The sequence below is a fragment of the Rhinolophus sinicus genome, linkage group LG02, assembly GCF_036562045.2.
Source record: "Rhinolophus sinicus isolate RSC01 linkage group LG02, ASM3656204v1, whole genome shotgun sequence".
NCBI lineage: Eukaryota > Metazoa > Chordata > Mammalia > Chiroptera > Rhinolophidae > Rhinolophus > Rhinolophus sinicus.
Window position 1 is genome coordinate 171,120,970 of NC_133752.1, and position 22,599 is coordinate 171,143,568.

The 22,599-nt window shown below is 40.0% G+C and overlaps 1 protein-coding gene across 3 annotated transcripts in view; it reads right to left on the reverse strand.

Moving 5' to 3' along the window:
* Positions 1 to 356: 356 nt before the first annotated feature.
* Positions 357 to 22,599, reverse strand: part of PTPRO (protein tyrosine phosphatase receptor type O) — a 198,452-nt gene continuing 176,209 nt past the window's right edge. For 2 of the 3 annotated variants that reach the window (XM_019744758.2, XM_019744759.2), the window contains 8 exons: positions 16,086 to 16,176; positions 14,920 to 14,996; positions 14,148 to 14,282; positions 13,796 to 13,918; positions 12,031 to 12,185; positions 7,585 to 7,720; positions 2,845 to 2,965; positions 357 to 1,583 (listed from right to left, as the gene is read on the reverse strand). In XM_019744758.2, the coding sequence (XP_019600317.2) occupies positions 2,861 to 2,965; positions 7,585 to 7,720; positions 12,031 to 12,185; positions 13,796 to 13,918; positions 14,148 to 14,282; positions 14,920 to 14,996; positions 16,086 to 16,176 (822 nt within the window). In that variant the 3' untranslated portion in view covers positions 357 to 1,583; positions 2,845 to 2,860. The remainder of the gene's footprint in view (positions 1,584 to 2,844; positions 2,966 to 7,584; positions 7,721 to 12,030; positions 12,186 to 13,795; positions 13,919 to 14,147; positions 14,283 to 14,919; positions 14,997 to 16,085; positions 16,177 to 22,599) is intronic. The other variant, XM_074325980.1, reaches the window with a different exon arrangement.

The window sequence follows — 22,599 nt, forward strand, 5'->3', positions numbered from 1 at the left end:
CCAGGACTCACAAAGAACTGTGCCAAGGTCTGCTGTGGCCAGCTCTTCTCAGTGACGAGAGACAGTGGGGTGCAGAGCTGTTCACTTGGCATCCTTTACCATTACTAAGGTCACCGATAAAATATTAAACTGATCCTATGTACATGGCTTCATGAAGATGATCAGGAATGGAGGGAAGCCAGGGCAATGGGCAGCGATCAGATATACAGAGGGGAGCAGAGGCTTCTGAAGCACATGACAGCCACACTGCCACAGTGAAGCAGCCAGCTTGTGTTTACTCTCCGCTCAAAGCATTTTCCTTTGTATATCCATTCCATCACTTCTTATTTCTTAGGAAGGGACACAAAGTAGCAGGCTTCAAGGTGCCATCAATATCCATTTTGACAGCATTCATGTCACAATACACAATCATGTACTGTAATTATACAAAATATAAAGAATAGAATACAATGTTACTAGTTACACTGGTTAAAATGAAACTGACAACCAAAACACAAAAACAAAAACAAAAATAAAAAAATTTCTGTTGAAATTTATAGACACTTGACAATTTAAAAAAAAAGAAAAATAGCCAAATAATTGTCCTAGCATGCTGCAGTTCACTGCCGTAGCTTCACAAATTCCCAGCTCTTTAGGGGAATGAAAGTGTATTTTCACAGCCTAAAACACAGCCTATATAGTTCTCAAACGAATAGTTTTCGCAGGTATGCAGGTCAACAGAAAAAGGAATGCAAAGTCTGGGCAATAACATTGCTCAGACAGCTGTGGAATCTGAAGAATCAAACTTCAAACTCTGAACGAGATCTGGTTTGTTGAAAAAGAAACTGGACGATGACTTTAGTCCAAGAGGGCCAAAGAAGAAACACTTAACTGTTAATAAGGAAGAAAATCATCAAAAACTAGAACAATTAAGACTTAAAATTTTTTCTACTCTACTTTGAAGCTGAATGACGGCTTCTCATATTTGGAAAAGATAGGTGTTTGATCTGTGGGTAGAACCCCTCTCTCTTCCCCCACCCACCCTCCTTACTCTGGATCCAATAACTAAATGCTGGAGAACAAATATTTCTGGTTCAATGTTCTTGAAGTAGAATTACCATTTCTTCATATGTGGCCTTGCCCCTGTTTAACAATGACATATAACTTTATACTAACAATGCCTATTCCTTCCTGGGCTATGGGCTGGATCAACTGTATGGGCAGAAAACAATTCAACTTTTCTGATAAAATCACATACATACAAAAATTATTGCACTTAAAAACAACAACAACAACAAAATACTCAGCCCAACCAGCAAAGGGCCAATAAAACTCTTCTGAAGGGGCTGTGCTTCCCGCCCTTTGCAGAGTGCCTGGACCTTTCTGGTGTTCAGTCGGATTTGGTCCGTTATAAAATGTCCAGCAGCGAAAGAATCCAAAAGACACTGTAGGCTCTTTAAGGCTAAGTCTTCCTGGTGCTTCTATGAGATAAATTATCTCCTTGGCCACATATTACAAAGCGGGGGCACCTTTTAGCAAAATAGCTAGCAGGACCCCCAAAAGACTCAGGAAGCAAGGGAGGATGGGTGCACAGGTGTCCTGTCCTGTGAATAAGAGAGAGAGACAATAAGCAGCATGGGAGGGCAAAGCCACACATCAATAGCCCCGAGGCTAGAAGTACAGATTGACTCCACCCTGACTCCACCAGTAGCTTTCATTACATTCATTACAGCCCAGGTGGACATGGGTTTATCTGGGCATCTTTCTCTGTGCAATTCCTCCTTTCTGTGGGTCGGAATGTCTTTCCTTCTACCTGCAGACTTGTCTCTCTTTCCTTCTTCTTTATCCTTCCTGCATCCTTGTGATTTCTGTCTCTTGATGGATGGATGTAAAGGCACAATGCTGGTTCTATCCTGCTACCCACTGGTCCATATGCGACTTCTTCCATATTTCTCCCACAATGCACCCCTGTCCTCTCACCACCATCAATGTCCTCCCCCCTCAGTATATTCAGAAACATTCCACACTATCTACTGAGTTGAATGAGCAGTTAATTGTTACTGCAGCCAAGAGTATTTATACCTCCAGAATCTGATATTCTAGTCAAAATTTGAGCACATGGCATTGAATATGTTACTAATGTTTCCATGAAATTCTCAAGTAAATGCTCAAGGCATTTCTAGATTCTGCTATTCTGAACTTCTACCAATATTTTCTTCTTTGGGTTGTTGACTTTAGCTCATGTCTTCTTTGCAACCCCTTTACGACCCTTTATAAGCAATACCATATTTCCACAAAGTATCTACAGAGGGTGCCAAAAAATGCATACACATTTTCAGAAAGGAAATAACTATTAAAATTGTAATACTCAATATATACCAATAACAAAAGATGAATACAAGTCACGTTTGACTTCTGCAATTGCAAGAGGTGCTCAAAGTGGTTACCATCAGCATCCAGACACTTCTGATTACAGTGAACTACTGTTTGCACGATGCTAACTGAAGTGTCCATTTGTGTACATTTTTTTGGCAGCCCCAGTAGATAAATAGGGTGGATGGTAATATCCTGATGTTGCAGGCACAGAGCCAATATCAGAATAATTTAAGGTTCAGGGTAGAAGGAATGAAGGTCAAGTCATCATGAGGTACCAAAACTCCTTCATGTCACACCCACCAACCAAGGTGCCCTGAAGCTCTTAAGATCTGCTACGGTATTTGTCTCTCTCTGTGCCCATCTCCCTGTGACCACCTCTGCGGGGTCAGAGTCAGTACAAATGGCTTCTGCTCCCTTTTTTGTGTGTCCTATCATGTCCCCTCCCATTGTTCGAAGACCACACCCCATGATGGGTTCTTCCCTACTTACTGCTCTAGATTCCGAACTAGGACTTGCTGACATTCTCGTAGATGACGTCACTGATGCAGAGCTGCTTCCTTTTCTTCATCCACATCAGTTGCACACACTGGTGGATAAAAATGTACTGTTCCTGGAGCAAAAGACCAAACTAGGTTTCAGAGCAAGATATTTTTGTACAAATATATGCAAAGAAACACTATTTTAATATGGTGACAGTATTAAATATAATGATCTGATGTCACAGAAAATAATTTTCATTATTATGAGATAATTTAATAGCTAGCAGATCCAACTGTAAAAATGTTTTGAATAAGAATAGAGCTTAGACCATCATTACTTAATGCTAAAGGCAATGAACATTCAATCTATAAATCATGGGGCTATTTTGAAAAAAAAAAAAAAAAAAAAAAAGTCTGTCACTTCATAATACTCCAAAATAAATTCCAGGAAGTTAAATGAATTAAGCCATAAAAACAAAAAGGCAAATATAGGCTAATTCCTCTCTGATTAAGAAAAGATTTTCTAAACTTCGAAACAATGTAATAAATTACAAATAAAAAATTCAAACTACTGTATGTAAAAAAACAAGTGAAAAGACTAAAATAAAGGGCAAACCAGAAACTGGTAGGGAAGAATATTTTGTAGAATTATGACAAAATGTTGATACTTTTATTTTTGTTCAAAATTCATTCGAAGCAGTAATGTGCACAATTAAATTGACAAATATATAAATAAAAAACATCAACCACTAACCCAAATATTCCTGGAATCCATTGACTGTGCCTTTTTTATTCATAATGCCTAGCACTTAATTTGTGCTTATTAAATGTTTTTTGAAGGAAACTGAGGAAATAGTAAAACGTATGGAAAAAGGGCCAAGTAATCATAAATGTAAATTGAAACATTTTTTTCTTATAAAGTGAGCAAAGCTAAAGGAAAAAAGTAAAATTCAATAATGACTTGAGTTTTCTGAAGCAATCATTTTTTAGCTATCATTGGTAGAAGTATAATAAATAAAGTGCTAATAAATGACACTGTGGACACAGATAATCATAAAAAAGTGGAAAGGAATACAATTTACTATCCTATAAAAAGAAGAATGGTTTAAGTGATCAATGGCATATCCATAATAAAACACTATTCAGTCTTTTAAATGAGATTTATATAGTTTTGGGCAATTTGGGATAATACACATAGCAAAATTCTTAAGTAAAAAATTAGAATTTTAAGTTAGCATATATATGTATAGCATACGAGCAGAATTATGTTAAAGTTATAACTGAAGGAAGGCTGAGATGACATATGCCGAAATATTGAGAGTAGCTATCTTTGTACTATAAAATCAACGTAACTTCATGATTCTTTCTCCTTTGTTATATCCCAGACTTCTCTATAAGTAATACCATTAGAAATAACCTTTAAGTAAGAACCAGTCAAGATATCCACAGGAACTTAACGAACGTTTTGCATGCCACCTTTATACAAAGGAGAAGGTTAACACTTCAAAACTTACTGGGTTGATTCCTAAGCTTAACCTATATTTTTCAACAAGATTTAGAGAACAGATATGCCCTTATTTTGTGATAGTATCACATCATTAATGAGCTACCCCTTCTTATCACACATCACTCCATTGTTTCCTGTATTTTGTCAGATAAGGACTGAGACCGCCTGGTTTCTCAACCCAGAACTACTACTCGGTGGCCAAACTCTGCGTCAAAAAAAAAAAAAAAAAAAAGTAGGGAGACCACAGGAAAAGTAAATAAAGACTACTTGCGGACAGGTCCCTGAGAGGTCCTGAGCTATCCAACCTGCCCATCAGGAGGAGGAGCTACTCAAAGCAAATCCCTAACTGACCTCCAGGGAAAGCCTATTAGAGGAAAATCAAACAAAACATTTTCTAAAAATAGAAGACAGCCCCAGAGAGGCGAAGCACTTTATGGTTTCAAAGCACTTAACTAGATTTTATCGTTTCATATAACGTGTATTTTACCGCAGTTATGAACATTGTCATTCATATTTTACAGATGAGGAATGGCAGCTTTGAGAGGCAAAGTGACTTTTACGGTGGTCATGCTGGGACCCAGACCTTCTCCTAGGGTCTGGTCTGACGACATCTACTTTCTCTGACCACCCTTTGCTGCTCTTGTGGACCAGCCCATAAGGGGGATCTGATCAGGTGAGAAAGGGGAAGAGGGCACATTAAAAACAACCCATGCAGCTGGTTGCAATGACCTAAAATGTGCATCTGAGGACATGACCAATTTAATCAGTTCTATTTTTATGTTTTTATTTGTATTTTTTTGGGGGGAAGGATGGGGTCTCCATGAGCCTGAGTGAGGCTATGCATCTTCTCCTTGTGCCAGAGGACTGGAAGCACTTAACCTTTCCCACCATTTTTAGGGGGGGATTTGGGTGGTGGAATCCAGGTGATGGGCAGTCAGGAAGAGGTAGGAAAATTAGAAACCAGCCAGGGGAAGAAACCTGGTACACAATACACAGGTGGCTGATATATACACTCGTACATAGAGTCAGAAATCAGCTGGAGAATCATTCTGACCTCTTGAAAATCATTAGTGTCAAAGGGGTATGAGATGATGAGGCTGAAGCAAATGTTTCACTCTGCTCTTTACTTATTAATACCAGTAAAGCAGAAGGCAGCAGGACTGGCACGTGCGTGGGCTCAAGGAGTTTGGTTAGAAAATCCTAACATTCAATATACAAGTTGTATCACGAAACGTCTAACAAGAAAGGACAACAAAGGTAAATGGACAAGATGTTCCAGACATAAATAAGTAACTCAAATTACAGAACATCCACTGTAAAATCCTGAGGGAACTCAAGAGTGAAGCTCAAAGGTTGGGAAAACTACTAGTAACCTGTGGTGACCTCGCCTCATTTGCTGACTTTTGCTTTTCCCACAAGAGTTCAGGGAAGGGATATGGTGCTTTAAAAAGACTGTTTCCCTGGAGATGTCAACCTAAAATGCTGCTATAAACAAAGAAGTCAAACAACCAAAATTTGACGCAAGAAAGTTAGGGAGAAAACAACATTTTTGTCAGCTTTGCAAAGAAGTACATGGTGGCTCTTCTAGTTCTGCGATTACCACACCTGAAGAAAGATCGCGGCACTGAATTGAATGAAGGGTCTGCCCTGTGAAGGTAGTATTTAAAAAGGGATTAAGATTCTGTATCGGGAAAATCAAAAGCAAACAGGCTATAATCAAAGTCTATAAAAGTTATAAAAGGTATAAATTAAGTTAATGTGGTAATTTATCAAATCCAAAATGCTTAAAACAACGAGTGGCCCTTTGAAGGTTGGGGATTAATATATATAATGGGGAGTTTTAATCACATATTAGGATATAAATTTATGGAAGTGAAAGCCAAAAATATGGACCGATTCATAAAGCACTGTTTAATCATTAGGTAGTGGGCTTCTCTGGGAAAGTAGGCCATTTTAAACGTGTAAGAAGGCAATGTCCACCGCAGTAAATTACAAGGCAGCAGGCAGGACTGGGATGAGAGTGGGCTAAGGAAGTGAGGACACAGATACATGACTTACTTCCCAATCAACCATGAGACATCTAAATGTGGATGGGTTACTCTTTCCAAAGTGGTACGATCCTGCTTTGGCTCAGAAATAAACACATTGGAACGTCTGTGCCAAGACTTGATCAGATGAGAATGAGGAGGAGGCAGGATAGAAAAGTCAAAAGGGCCTAAAGGAGAAACCTCAGAAGCATTGAGACAGAAGCCATTCCTGCAGCCTTTTTGAGTTATACTGACATCTAGTGGTGCTTCATAGAAAAAGCATGAGGAAGACCAAGGTAGCTTTTAATCTCTTAGAACTTTAGTAACAGGTCAGGTCAAGCTGTGTTTTACTCTGTTCCTCCCACACATACTCCTTGGAAAAAAAAGGGGGATTATCGTATGCCCGAAGCTAAGAAACCGCGAGTATGGCTGGGTGACTAGGATTATGAACAAGCTATTGTGCTTAGGTTTTGGGACCCTCACAGGTACACACACACTGTTGCCCTGAGGCGGTGTGATGTTGTCTGTTGGCTCTGGCCCAGGCTGCCACTGGCCCAGGCTGACACTCCAGCCTGAGTACATTCTGAGATTTCAAGAAGGGCGGAGAGGACTTGGGAGAAGAGGAGGAAGAAGGAGCACATAACACGGCTGGATATTTCTGGGGATGCTCCCATGTTGTTATAATGTTAAGTACATAGATTTAGATCGAGAGAACTGTCAGCGCTGGTAGGTTGGGGGCTGGAAAGTCTTAAATCATAAAGAGAACAGAAAGCATAAATCCAACCCGTGATCATCATCTAAAGTGAATTGGGGCAGAGTATCACACGGAGGACAAACTAATGACAAATTTTGAATCAAATATAGCATTTAACATTAACTCCACAGTCTCCACTTGGTGGCATCTACCCAGATTGGCTGTTACCTGCACCAAACTCTCTCTCTGTTCAAAGAGGTTTTATTCTTATAGATATATCTATGTGCTACTAAAGGGCATATGAGGCTAGTAACAGTGCAAGTAGTATACAGTGAATAGATGTCTAGAAGCTAATATCTATTTCTTTTACACCTTGAAGCAGTTTGAACGTGCACAAGAAGAAGCTGGGGATAGCAGATGCACACAAGTTTTAAGCCGATTGTTTTGAAACAGTAGATGGAATAATGGGACGTTTTTCTAGTCAAGGACAAATTTAAAGATACATGCTGATGACATTCCTACCTCTGTCTGTACCATGGACATCCGGTATGACCGCATTTCTGACACCAGCCCTAAGATGTCCACAAACTCATGATCCCGAATGTGCTGCAAGAGCCTGTCCAGGGCGATGAATGTTCCTGTCCGGCCGACACCAGCGCTGCAAGAGTGTTCAGACAGCACATTACTCAGACAGTGCTTCTGCACTGTGGAAAACAGATTGGTGATTTAAAAACACCCACTCAGGTAGTACCATTGAGAAAAACAAAGACTAAAGTCCTGGCAATATTTTCCACTTAGCTGATTTTTTACGTATGCAATTGTGGTAGGTGTGTCTTCTAATGGCATATTTCTGACTATCACTGCCACTTCCCTTAAAGAGGTTGTGGGTCTGCATGGCCTTGGCCAAAGCCTCCCCTGCTCTGTCTGGGGTTTTCTGCTTCAATCTCCCAGTGATCTTTTAGGTAGTTACTTCAAAATCAAATTTTAATATTTGGACTCAGTCTCCAAATCCCAGTGTTCAGAGAATAGAGGGCAGTGGAGTGATTTGCACTGACCAATAGCCCACCACAGTTTTACATGTTAAAGTCAACTTTGCTTTTCTTCTGATCACTCATAGATTGAAATGCCAACTGGTTCCAAACTCTGAATTACTTGTATGATGAAATGTGAGGAAAAAGGAAGTAAAAACTAATTTATATGCAGAATTTGCTGTGAGAGAAATCCAATAGTAAAGGCCTGTAGTTCAAAACCCTAATTTGCTTTTCCTACTGGACAACTCTTTCCTCCTAGAACTTATCTTCTTGGATACAATGTCCTGCCCCTGGGTGAACACCTGTAAAGTCACATCCAGAACAGTTCCTGCTACCCACTGTGAAAGGAACCATTAGTTTGACCACGTGGTTGAGCAGCTTTATTTTCTGCTCTTGGAAGGAACTGTGTGATACTAGATAATTTCATCTAGTGAAGCAAATTTTTAACCTGTGAAGGCCTAAGGTGGACTGACAGCAACGATACCCTCCCTGATCAGAAAGTTGACAGCTTATAAAGCATTTTTCTTTCCTGGGAGACACATACTTCTCTCCCTGTCTCTTCCATCAGTGGACATTCAGGCTGCCCCCACACCTTGGCCATTGTAAACAATGCTGCAATGAACATATGGATACACATGTCCCCTCTAATTAGTGTTTTGAGTTTTCTTCGGGTAAATACACTGAAGTGGGATTACTGGGTCCTTCACTGTCTCTTCTTATAGACTTTGTTTTAAAGTTTATTTTGTCTGGTGTAAGTATTGCTACCCCAAGTTATTTTGTTTTTGTTTTTGATTTCCATTTTCATGAAATATCTTTTTCCATCCCTTTACTTTCTGTTTATGTGTGTCTTTCAATCTGAAGTGAGTCTCTTGCAGGCAGCATATGTAAGGGTCTTGTTTTGTTATCCATTCAGCCCTCCTAAGTCTTTTGATTAGAGCATTTAATCCATTTACATTGAAAGTAATTGTTGATAGATAGGTAGCTATTGCCATTTTATTATTTATAATTTTGATTTTTTTTTCCATCTTAAAGAAGAAACTCTAACATTTCTTGTAATACCGGTTTGGTGGTGGTCAACTCAGCTTTTCCTTGTCTGGGAAGCACTTTATCTATCCTTCAATTCTAAATGATAGCTTTGCTGGGTCAAGTAATCTTGGTTGCAGGTCCTTGCTTTTCATCACATTGAATATTTTGTGCCAATCCCTTCTGGCCTGCAAATTTTCTGTTGACAATGTTACGGGAGCTCCCTTTTAAGTTATTAGTTGCATTTCTCTTGCTGCTTTTAGGATTCTCTTTGTCTTTAACCTTTGCCATTTTAATTATAATGTGTCTAGATGTGGGCCTGTTTGGGTTCATCCTGTATGGGACTCTCTATGCTTTCTGGACTTGTATGTCTATTTCCTTTGACATGTCAGGAGAGTTTTCAGTCATTATTTCTTCAAATAGGTTCTCAATCTCTTGCTTTTTCTTTTCTTTTACCCCTGATTGAATATGTTACACTTGATGTTGTCCCAGAGGTCTCTTAAACTCTTCTCATTCTTTTTTCTCTTTGCTGTTCCAATTGGGTCTTTTCTGCTCCCTTGCCTTCCAAATCACTGATTCGATCCTCTGCTTCATCTAGGTTGCTGGTGATTCCTGCTAGTGCATTCTTCTTTTCAGTTATTGTATTCTTCACTTATGACTGGTTCTGTGTGTTTTTTTAATGCTTGCTATCTCTTTGTTGAAATTCTCACTAAGTTCCTTGAGCATCCTTATAACCATTGTTTTGGACTCTGTTTCTGGTAGGTTGCTTGTCTCCACTTCGTTTAGTTCTTTTTCTGTATTTTTCTCCTGTTCTTTCATTTGGGATGCATTTCTTTGTTTCTTCATTTTGGCTGCCTCTGTGTGTTTGTTTCTATGTATTAGGTAGATATGCTGTTTCCCAGTCTTGGCCGGGTGCCTTATGTAGTAGGTGTTTTGTTGGGCTCGGTGGCACATTCTTCCTGGTCACCTGCTCCGGGTATTCCAGGAGTGTTTCTTGTGTGGTTGCATGTGCTCTCCTGTTATAGTTGAGCCTTGATTGCTATTGGCACATAAGTTGGTGGGACTGACCCTCAGGCTGACTGGCTGTGGGGTTTGGTCATGTACACAGCTTATGGGCTGCTGTGCAGGAGGCTTATCCCACTGAGTGATATTTGCCCCAATGGACTCTGGTACCTGTTTAGACCACTCTTTGTGTGTGCCACTTGTGGGGCTAACTGGGCAGTCCTCTGTCGTGGTCTGAAGCAAATCTCCAAGTATGTTGATTCTGGGGCCTCTTGGGAGTTCTCCGGTGCAGACCCAGGTCAGCCACTGCCTGTGACTAGCCTGAGGCTACCTGCTGAAAGCTACAAAATGATCTGCAATTGTTTGCTGCCTGTGCTATCCCTGGAGGCACAAGGGAGAGGCCACACTGTGAGCCAAGAATGGCTGCCACCAATACTAGGGCTGAAGTAACTCTGCAAAAAGCCAGGACACCTGGTGGTCTGCTGCCACCTGCTGGCTCCCTTAAGGGTCAGCCACTGATAGAGTCTCATGAGGTACTCAAGTGGGCAAGGCAGGGTGTCAGGGAGTCACTAGAAATGGGAAGAGTTGTGGTTACCAGGTTAATACAGACTCTGTTTTGGTGCTGGTACTGAGCTTGGAATGACTCAGCAAAAGTCAGACAGCACACCGAGGTGAGTTGCTGCCCCCCCTGAGGCCTGTGGACTCTGATAGTTTTTCAGTAAAGACTGCAATGCAGGAGTGGCTGGCTGCATGAACTGAAAGTGCCTCAGGCAGTGTGGGAGTTTGTTGGGATGGGGTCCCAACTAAGTCAGCAGGGAAAAGCAGCTGAGCTCACCAGACCAATCAGATTCAGATTTGGCCTGTACGGGCGGGCTCAACATAGGAAAGATGGCGCCTGCCTGCTGGCTGCATAGGAGGCGGACCCCACACCATGAAAATGCTGACGGACCTCAAATCCTTCTCCTGAAGCCACACACCTCAGTCTGCCCGCTGTATGTCTCTGAGGCCCCCTGAGTCACCGCCCCTCCGCTGGAGCCCAAGGTGAGTGCCTGCGAGCAAGTGAATCTGTGTACAGGCTATGTTAGAGGACATCTGAGTTCTCACAGCTTTCTGTCACACCCCACGGTCGGAATCCTCACTGTTTTTCGCAGTGAGATGTTGTGGGGGCTCCTCTCCCACAACCAGTACTCTAGGCTGGAGAACCTGGCGTTGGGGGTTTGGGTCCCTCGCTCCTCTGGAGGGAAACTCCATGGCTGAGATCTCTCTTCTGATTCTCAACTGCTGCAGGGAAGGTTGGGGCGTGTTCCGTGTCTCTGCCCCTCTTACCAATCTCGATGTGGCTTCTACTTTATACTTTTAGTTATAGGAATTCTGTTTGGCTAGACTTCAGATGGTTCTCCAGGTTGATTGTTCTATAATTTAGTTGTAATTTTAATGTGTTCACGAAAGGAGGCAGGCACAGTGTTTATCTACTCCTCCATCTTGGATCGCCTATCTTTAATTTGCCCTTATATTTGGTGATGTTTCAAGCCACTCAGAGTCGTTGATAGGATAGGGTAATATCACATAGTGCTTAAAGGCATGGCCATGGAGACTAGTGTGCCTGGATTTGAATCCCAACTCCTCCACATCTGAGTCGCAAGAATTTGTGTTAATCCCTTAACCTCTCTCCTCAGTTTTTTTAATTTGAAAATGGAAATAATAATATCTATCTCATAGGATGTTGGATATTAATAGCCATCTTATAAGTAAATCATGTATCTAGAAGACATCAGTTAATTATACATTTTTAAAAGTCATAATTCATTTAATTGTTAATTGAATCTGATCAGGGGTTTATGAAATGGTGGGCTGTTTCCTTTATGAAACAAAGCTCATGGTGCTGAACAGACAACGCATTTGGTTAGGTTACCTGCAGTGCACGACCATGGGGCCTTTGCTCTTAGTAGCTTGCTGTCGGACCACATATACAAACTGTAGAATACTTTCTGCAGCATTTGCTGTAGGCACGCCGTGATCAGGCCATGCAGTGTAGTTAAAATGCATCACATCTTGCATCTCATCAGCCTTTAGGAGAAAAAGCCAAAACAAGCATTAATCTCTCAGTTCACTGTTAGGATGGTCCAGGCCTTCCACAGCAGCTCATTAATGGCGTAAGAAGGTAAAGACACATTTTATTCCTGGTCTGTATACTTCCGTTTCCAGCTCTGAGCACTGTGTCTGGCACAAAGCAGAACCTGAAAGAAAAAAAACAACTAACTGTCTAAAGCTTCAAATAGTAAAATAAATAGGTGAAGCCATGCCTCTGTAGAGATAAGAGCTTAAGCAGATTAGGGTTTGCTTCCTGGCTCCATCCACTATTTAGCAATTGCACCAGCTTTGGCCAATGAAGTAAATACTGTGGCAGGTACTGTTGGTGCTCCCTAGGGTCCCCTTTGCCAGGCTGCTGCACCCTTTTCCCAGCTGCTGCCAGCAGCAAATAGCTATCCCCTTCTCCTCTTAGTTGCCTTCCACCAAGGGGAGCCGCCTTGCCTAAGAGGTTGTGTTCTCCTGCTGAGGGCAGGCCACAGCTAACCAGTGACTGATACTGGAGTCATTTTGGTTGCCCAGAAAAGTTCATGAAAATGATCACTCTTTTCAAAGGCTGATGGCCAGCTTTGCACAAAGACTTGAACATTGTACGATATGTGTATGTACACATTCGAGCGCAGTTGATCTGAAAAGGTATCCAGCTAAACTACACAAGATGGTTCAAAAACAGGAAACACTTAAATTGTCATTAGTCTTTCTGTAGCTGCAAGGCAGAAGTCTTCGTAGCAGCATGATCCCTGTCAGCTGGATAGAAAGACATACACACGTCAAGGGAACAAACGAGTTAGTGTTGTTTTTTGTCTCCATCTCTTACTCAGTTCCTGCCAAGTTTCAAGTAGTAGAAAATGAAAAATTGTGTGTTATGGTCATTTTTCTGCTTTTTGTTAAATGAGAAAACTTCTCGTTACATCTTATTTAGTCATTCCAAAATTTCTCTTACCCTCATTTCTTCATTTATGTAATTTTACCTGGTTGTATTCTAAAGGTTTCCACATATCAATATGGAGGGAATAAAAAAAAGATATAAACAGAAAAGGAAATAAATAGAAAAACTTATTCATTAGCACACCACAATCTTCTTTTCGCAATTTAACCTTTATGGAGGAACTTAAATTTAGATTCCGTCTGTTTATGACCAAAAGGGGGCACTGTGGGACCAGGTGTTGCTTGTAACTATGGTATAAACACCTTGCCAGAAAACACTATTCAGCTTTTCATTCTTATGTCTCAAGACTTTCACATTGTTGTCATTGAAAGGTTAGTGTAAGTAACGAGAACGTGTTCCTCCTCAGTCAGGCCTGATGAGAAATGATTCACTGTGTCTTCTAATGCCCTGGACTAATCTGAGATGGAACAGTGTAGTCATTTTTTGCATTTCCTCAGGCCTGCACGACCAGCCATTTCATCCACACCGTTCTCGATGACACGGGACACAAGCACATTCAAAGTGGGATTTTTCTCTTGAAGGTAGAAGTGTTTCAAAGCCCAAAGTGTTCATGATCTTGTGTGATGATGGGTTGGTCTCCTGGCACCTGGGGGTTCCCTCAGCGTGAGAACAGCACCTCAACTTGTGCTTCATGACTTACATAGTTGATCCGGAAATGTCGACAGGCCCAGTCATCCTGCTCTTTCTCTGAGATCATTTCCACAGTGATGTCTCCGTATGCTATGGGGTCTTCTGTGAACGGCCAGTAATGGTCACATTTCACCTGAGGTGAAAGGAAGACAACATGTTCAAACAAACAGGCTGGGGAAGACGTGAAGTCTGTGCTCACTTAGGGCAAACAAAAGTCCTTGCGTCTGAAGAACTGTATATGATTATTGTGACGATGAAAAATGAAGGAAGGAGAATAGTTTGTGATGTACAGTGCACACCTGATCCATGGTAGTGTCTGATATGGGTTTTGCTAAATGGGGACCGCCCCATTACGTACTTACCCTCCTTTTCTCATTGCACTGGGTGAGCATGACAATAATCTGAGATTTCTGTTGTAGGACCATCTTCCAAAAGTCATTTCTGGTTTCAGGCAGTGGCCCCTGTGTGGCAATATATTCCTGGGGTGAGTTGTAGCCCTGAAAGATAGGTGACAAAGTTCTCACTTAAGGAGCCACTGTCAACACCAAATGGTGTTCCACACAAATAAGAAAAAACCAAAAATTTACTGATGATAAACCTGGCAAAGGATCACAAACCTATGTAATGTATTCTCCTTTTCTCTGATGGTGGAAAAGGCCATCAGAGTAACTAACCATATAGGTCTGTGTGATTTTAAGCACGGTTCTGGGGAAGCCTATAAAATCACACCCACACCATTTTTTTGGTTTGTTTGTTTGTTTTTATGATAACAACCACTATCTTCTATCGGTATTTTAAAAACACATGTGCTCAGATAAAACCCTTTGAGATTGGTTGCTGACAATATTTAAATCTTTAAATCCAAGAAAGAGGATCTTTAGTATAACTGTCTACTTTCACTTTCACTAGTCCTTTACAAGAAGTATGAAGACTAATCTCTGGGCTCTCTTTCCCTACCCCCCTTCTTTATTCTAAAATAGAATAATGAAAACTGGTTGTTTGGTAGGCGGATGGCTCTCTTTTTAACTCTTTGACACATTCCTATAGTCCAAATTGTCTTCCTCTGCCTGGGCTGGAATTTGAATGTCCGTGTTTTCCAATTTTTTTTATTTTATTACTATTTTTTTTACTAACAGGGATGTAGTTGGCATTGATGTAGTCTGCTCCTTCCTCTTCATTCATGGAGATTAATCTTACTCGACTAAAGTCATCTGTAAAGAATAAGAAAAAAATTATTAAAAATCAGAGTGGAAGAAAGAATTGTCTTGATCCTCTCTTCTGAATATCAAGTAAAATTGTCAGTGATAGAGTAGATAAAGTTTATTTTAGCTAGATATTTTAGCCATATGTCAATCTTACTTTCTTGCTTAAACAAATATATAAATATCTCCCAATCACTATTTTCTCCCACTAGCTCTCCCGTCCTTGGAAATATTATGTCCAGGTTTTGGGGGAGATTGTGCAAAATATTTACAGAAACTAAAATTCTGGTAGATTGTATGGAAGGCTATGGAATGGAGCCTAAATATATGATTTCCATTTCACGTAGGGACATCTAGAGAATGCACTACCTCTGGGAAACCCAGAAGAGAAGATGGAGTTACATGGGTGTTTTTGTAAATAGACTTCAAGTAAGAAAATTCAATTCTGAAATGTGCACAAATGTAAGGTGTTATAATGATAATACTAATCATCATTAATATTTTCTCAAGAAACCTTATTGAGGAAAACGTTCTCATCCTAGAGCTTTTTCAGCTGCCGTCTTTCTACTTTTCCTTTCTTTCTCAGCTCCCCGTAGAGTGTGACAGAGAAGAAAGTTAAATCTATATTGAAATATATTTTAATTGTCCTGTTAGTAATCTATATTATTTTCTTTAAATATTGCTTTTATTACAGAATGCTAAGCAACAACAGAACTTTCCAGAAGTTAGAAAGTAGAGATATTTTAATGCATTACACCTCTTTTCCATTTGCCTCCTTCTGATGTCAATGAATTAACTGAAAATATTGTATGAGGACACAAATTATCTTATCCCTAATTTAGTTAAGACTTTTTGATGTCCAATGGGCCAAATGGTCAGTGTTTCCTGTTCTTGTAAAATTCATTTAAAAGCATAATAATTATATCTTCCTACATAAGATAAAATCTAATGCCATCAAAGAACAAATATAATCAATGCAATTGTAGAGTCCAGACCACAACGGGTCTGGCCAGAGATTGGTGAAATTGAATAATTTGCAATAACAGTCCTTCAACCTTTGAAAAACATGAGTCGGATTGTCACTATTGACCATCTTACATGGTAGGATGTTTGTGTAACGATTTTTACATCGGTTCAGTGGTAGGTCTGCAGCAAAGTGTGGAATATCCAGTCCAATCAATTTCAACTCCTGTAAATGACAGAGAATAGATTTGAGATTTCTGTACACGGTGTGGACTGGATTATCGTTCAAATTGGATTGTTCTAACTGTAATAGAATTATAACCCCCTACCCCCTTGTCATATGATGTTGCAGTGCTCCCTTTTGCATTAGAGTGTGCTTCCTCCCAGTCTTGTCTACTTGCTTTGGCCAATGAACTTGGGTGGAACTCGTGTCCCATCAGAAGCTTTAAATATGCTTGTTTGGTTTAGTTTGCCCTCTTGTGCTTCTGCCATCTGCCATGAAAAGAACATGTGCAGAGAAGCTGCAAGTCCCTAAATGAGGAGACACAGGGGCAGCCATGACCTGACCCATGGCCTGAAGCAGAACTGTCCCTGCTACCCCACAGACCCACAAGTGAGAAAAATAAAGGTCGTAGGTCACTGAGATTTTGAGGTTGTTTCTTATATAGAATTATTGCAGTCATAGCTGACCAATATAATACATTAATACCTTGGATAGCTTAGTGATCATTTGCAGAAGGTGTATAACACTATTTGTGTAATAACATTCAGGGTGTGTAAAATTGGAAAACCAAAATCCATTTCAGATTTTTGGAGGTACAGGATAACTGAAATGTATGCAGTTTGCATAAATATTTCCTATTCTATGAGGACATGTAGGTCTTTCTCTTTCAGGCAATGAGCCTTAGAGAAGGTAGTAGAAGAGAGAGTGAGGAGCAAAGCAGGAGTATTTTCCATGTAACAAGACATAGGATTGACAGTCACTAAATATATGGCAAAGAAACCTCAAAAATAAGCATGACTCAATAGTGGGTAGGCAAACCCTTCAGTGAAAATAAGAACATCCAGATATCTGCCTGCCTGCGGGTATCAGTACACTTAACATCCTATTATCATCAGAAGATGCACTGATAGGAAAATTTTTATATAAACAGACAATCATCATACTTCACCAAGTTTACGTTACTGGAAAAGAGTTGCTCTCTCATGTGTATGACAGGAAACAAGAGGTTGAAGTCAGGCCACATGGATTTCCCTGGGGGCTTTTTTCACACTGAGGTCTAGGTGAATGGTACAATTCCCTGGGATTGTACAGTGCACGACAAATGCAACAGTTTTAGTTAAATTCCTGGATGCATTTGAGGGAAATATTAGTAAACAGCATTATAACCACCTATAAGTGGGGTTACCTATAGAATGCACTTTTCTATAAGACTATTAAATGAGGCAGTAGAGAAACCACTTGTAAATTTTACTTATATAGGATATTAATATTGCAAACAAGTTTTACTCTTCATAATTCCTCCCCATTATGACTTCACCGAATCATTAGCTGAAGGAATATTTCTCAGAGGGAAGACTTTTTGAGAGTCTGAAAGACTTTTGAAGGGAGTTGGAGAGACATTTGACTGTGTTATGAGAGATTGAACAGTGATCTCTCTTTCATGCCCTGTGTGTCTTGATTCAAGGGCTCTTTGCAAAACATATGCTTTAGAGGTCTCGTTCCTGGGACTTCTGCTGCTTCCACATAGAAGCTCCTTGGTAGCTCAGTGCGTGTGCTTGATGGCATGAGGGTGCAAGCCTGCAGTCAACATGAATGAACTGACATCAATTAATTGTTCAGATTGCACTCTTCCTTTGCTTCTGCATCACTTGGCTTTGCAAGCTCACAAAATCTCAAGCTCTTTGGCCTAAATTGAAGCCAATTGTAAGGCTAAACTATGCGAACTTTGATCCTCAATTCACAAAATTAGAAGTTTTTCCACGTTAGGCAAAACCTTTGCTTGCCAAATGCCTTTAAACAGAAACGTGCCGCTGTTACTTTATTACTGTTTTTTTTTCCATTTTAAAGGGTTTTCAACTACTGACTATATGGTTCTTGTAAGAAATGAAACTTAGTTTTAACAACTTGAACCAAATTAGTGTCATTTTTATGTTAGTCCCTTTTGGCAGCTATAAGCATATTTAAATGATGCTTCCATTGCTTAAAATATTTTGGAAATCTACCTCTTTTAGAGAGTGCCTTTATAGATAGTGTGTGACAACATCTGACTTATTTTGGTGTGCCACCTATAAATTGTATGGTCTTGGAAAAGCAGTTCCAGTCTCATTAACATCAGTTTAATTATTTGTAAGATAGGGCTGGTAATGTCTCCATACTTCACTGGTGTGTAGTGAGTATCAAATAGAGTGATTAAACTCAACATTTGATAACAGTTGTGAAATGTTTCTGTTATGATTCCTTGTTTGCTTTGCTTTGCCTGGCTCCATATTTTCTCCTTCCTTTGCCATTTGTACTAACAGACCAAAAACTCTCTCCCTAAGTCCCCAGCTTTGAGGACAGACTGATAAGCCACAGGAAAAGGCCTCAGATAAGAAAAAAAGAAACGGTGGAAACAGATTGAGGCTGAGAGCTGGAGTACATATGGAAACTGACTAGCTGATAGAACTTTAATTGTGTGTTGCATCCCTGCTGTAAAAGCCCTAAATTGATAAGAGGGATTTAATTGGCTGAACACTGTAAATGCAAATTGCCAAAGCAGAATTGCAGCAAAGCAGGAACTGCATGTATATACAAAATGCCTTGCAATCTTTTGTAATTCAGTCTGTCACTAACTGGAAAGTCGAATACAGAGTTTCCAGTTCAGTAGCTTTGCAGTTATTTTCTTTCCAACCATATGGAATCTCCAGAGGCTTAAATCTTCAGAATGTCAAAATATGAGGGAATGGCCTGAAACCAACATAAATCGTTTTTTAATTTTCTTTTGCCAGTTTCGTTTCTAATATAATTTATCATCGTGTTATTTTTCTAGGCCATGTAGTCATCCATAAGAATGGTGGTCCCCCAAAAGATATGTCCACATCCTAATACCCAGAACCTGTGAATGTGGCCTTATTTGGAAAAAGGATTTTATTCAGATGTAATTAAGTTAAGGATTACGAGATGAGATCATTTTGTGTTATCCATGTAGGTCCTAAATCTAATAATGAGTGTTTTTATAAAAGATAGAAGAGGAAGGGGTCATTTAAGATAGAGGCATACAAGTAGATCTGAGATATGCAGCTGCAGGCCAAAGAATGCCTGGAGCACCAGAATTGGAAGAGGCAAAGCAGGAGTCTTTCCTAGAGACTTTGGAGGGAGCATGGCCCAGCTAACACTTTAATTTTGGACTTCTGGCCTCTAAAATTGTGAGAGAATAAACCTCTTGTTTAAAGTCGCCAAGACTGTGGTAATTTGTTATGGCAGCCCTAGGAAAATAACACCAAGGTCCACTGGCAGTCTATGTCGTGTGGCTATGTTTGAAGCATGAAGATCTTGAAAAGCAAAGCACAAACATATGCTGTAGTAATCTGCTAGGGCTGCCATAACAAAGTCCCATACACTGAGTGGCTCAAACAACAGAAATTTATATCTCATAGTTGTGCAGGTTGAGAAGTCCAAGAACAAGTTGCTGGCAAGATTTCATTCTAAGGCTTCTCTTGGCTTGTAGATGGCCACCATCTTGCTGTGTACTCATGTGACCTCTTCTTTCTGTGCTGCTGGTGGAGGGGCCGGGGAGGAGAGAGCATGCTCATTGGTGGTTCTTCGTATAAGGGCACTAATCCCAGCATGAGGGCCCCATTCTCATGAACTTATCTAAACTGAACTGCCTCCCAAAGGCCCCACCTCCAAATACCATCACGCTGGGAGCTGGGGCTTCAACATATGCATTTGGGGGCACAGCGTCAGTCCATAGCATGTGCCATCACCTTCTGAGAAGAGCACAAGCTGTATTCTAGCTTCAATGTCAGGAAGTGACAAGTGCTCAATGTTTGCTTTGACATAGGTTGGACATCAGAGTCAGAGGAGCTAAATTACTAGATTATAGAACAAGTGAGTAGAAACAATGTGATCAGGGCCATTGACAGAAGAGTTTCCATCTATGGCAAATAAAAGTCCAATGGAATTGGGCAATGTCCGGTTATGTTTCAGGTAAACACTAAGGGAGAAGAAAGGATTTATAAGCAGGTGTTTAGTGAGGTTCTTCATTAGTTTACCATTCTGCCATAACCAAGTAGCATAAACTGGGTGGCTTAAAACAACAGAAATGTATTGTCTCACATTTCTTGAGGCTAGAAGTTCAAAATTAATGTGTCAGCAGGGAGATACATCCTCTAACCTATGTGGGAATCCTTCCTTGCTTATTTCAAGCTTCTTCCTATCTGGTTTGTTGGCAATTTTTGGTATTCCTACACTTGCAGGTGTGTCTCTCCAATCTCTCCCTTTGTCATCATATGGCAGTCTCCCTGTTTGTCTCTTTATCTTCACATGGCTGCCTTTTCATAAGGACACCAGCCATATTGAATTAAGAGCCCACCCTACTTCAGTATGACCACATCGTTAACTGATTACATCTGTAAGTGAGCTTATTTCCAAATAAGGTCACATTCTGAGGTACCAAGTGGTTAGGGAGTCAACATACTTTTGGGGGAACACATTCAAGCCTAATAAGTACTGTAATAGAAAAATGGGGTGCAGTAGTGATGGCAGTCTTGGGCAGGTGAAGAAAGATAACTAAGAAGAAAGTCAATCTCAAGAAAGTTTAGGAATAGCTCTAGGATGAGATTTAAGGGCAACACTCCAATCAATGAACCAATTACTAGTACTGGCACTTAGAAACAGAGACTAAACCTAGGAAATTAGAAATGAGAGGAAAGAAAATCAGGTCTGGGAACAACATAAGACCCCTGGTGTGAGAACCAGTGGAGAGGGTTCTAGACGACTTATTTCAACAAGGACTACAGGTAGGTCTCCAGTGAAATGGACTGAAAAACAAGTAAAAACAGCTGCAAATGGAAGCTATTACCAGAAATCAGAGGTCACCTCTTGTGAACTATGTGGCAAGTAGTATAGTTTTGTTTTCATCTTTGCAGACATATTTCTCAACAAAGATGGTGAGGGCTTTCACTAGCTTTCTGATCAAACACAAAGCACAGAAATTAATGGCAGAATGAACAGTGTATGTCATGGGCTCTCAAATTTCAAGCTCTAAAATCTGGCTTTTCAAAACCTTTCCCACAGGAGACAAGAAATGAGGAATTGAATCTAATCCCTGTGTCCAAACTTCCTTAAAAAAAGATGTATATTTTTGTGAGGATAATCAGTTTTTCTAGTAGATGCAAAAACGGATGCAAAATAAAAGGGGAATTTTTTCAGTGAATGCAAATTAGCAACTTGTATAGCTTCATGTATAACTTAGAGCTGTATTGGTAATATATGTAAATCCAGATATTAGTTTTAATTTACATAATGCTTATTAATGATGTAATTTCTCAATATGGGTGTGATATTTCAATGTCAAAATCAAAATGAATATAAGTATTAAGCATTAATATAAACAGAACAAATAACTGTTCATCTGCTGAATTTAGCTAGACCGGCTGATTCAGCCATCTTAACTAACACTCTGTTGGATTCCCATTAGAGGAAGAGATATTTTTTTCTTAAGCCTCAATTAATTATGAATTTAAGGAAAATTTGAGGGCTGCCATGTGAAAGGTCTGACATACACCCTGAAATCAGGTATCAAAGATGTACAATGCATCTTTGTAAATAGATGAGGATACCCTGACACTGAACCTGAGGATGTGGGGGCTGGTAGGGTTAGGGATTGATAATATCTGGGAACCTGTCAAATGAAAAAGGAAATGAGTCAGACCAGTGGGTCACTGCTGGAGCAAATGTTAGTCCTAAATAAACAATCTGAGCTTGTGATTTAAATAAAACAGACTTCCGGAGAGTAATTTGTATTTTCTTAACCCAACAAGAATGTACTATCAGGACTTGGCGCCAAATAAATTACATACAATGGTAGGCTGAACTAAATCAATGGTTCGCAAATCACATATGACCAATATTGTTCTAAGAACAAAGATATATGAAAAAGCTCCATAAAATAAAAATATTAAACACTTATTCAAATCATGGTGTGATGGTTAACTTTATGTGTCAACTTGGCTAGGCTATAGTGCCAAGTCGCTTGGTCAAACATCAAGTCTTAATGTTACATGTAGGTATTTTTTTAGAAGCAATTAACATTTTTAAATCATTAGATTTTGAGAAAGCAGATTACCCTCCATAACGTCAGTGGGCCCCATCCAGTCAGTTGAAGGCCGTCAGAGAAAAGACTGAAGGAATTCTGCTTCCAGACTGCCTTCAGACTTGAGCAGCAACATCAAGTCTTACCTGGGTCCTCAGCCTGCCCTGCAGACTTCAGACTCGCCATCTCCTACAGTCATGTGACCCAGTTCCTTAAAATAAATCTCTCCATCTCTCTCTAAATCAAATTATCATCTACCTATCTGTCTGTCTGTCTGTCTGTCTGTCTGTCTATCTATCTACCGTGTTTCCCTGAAAATAAGATGTAGCCAGACCATCAGCTCTAATGAG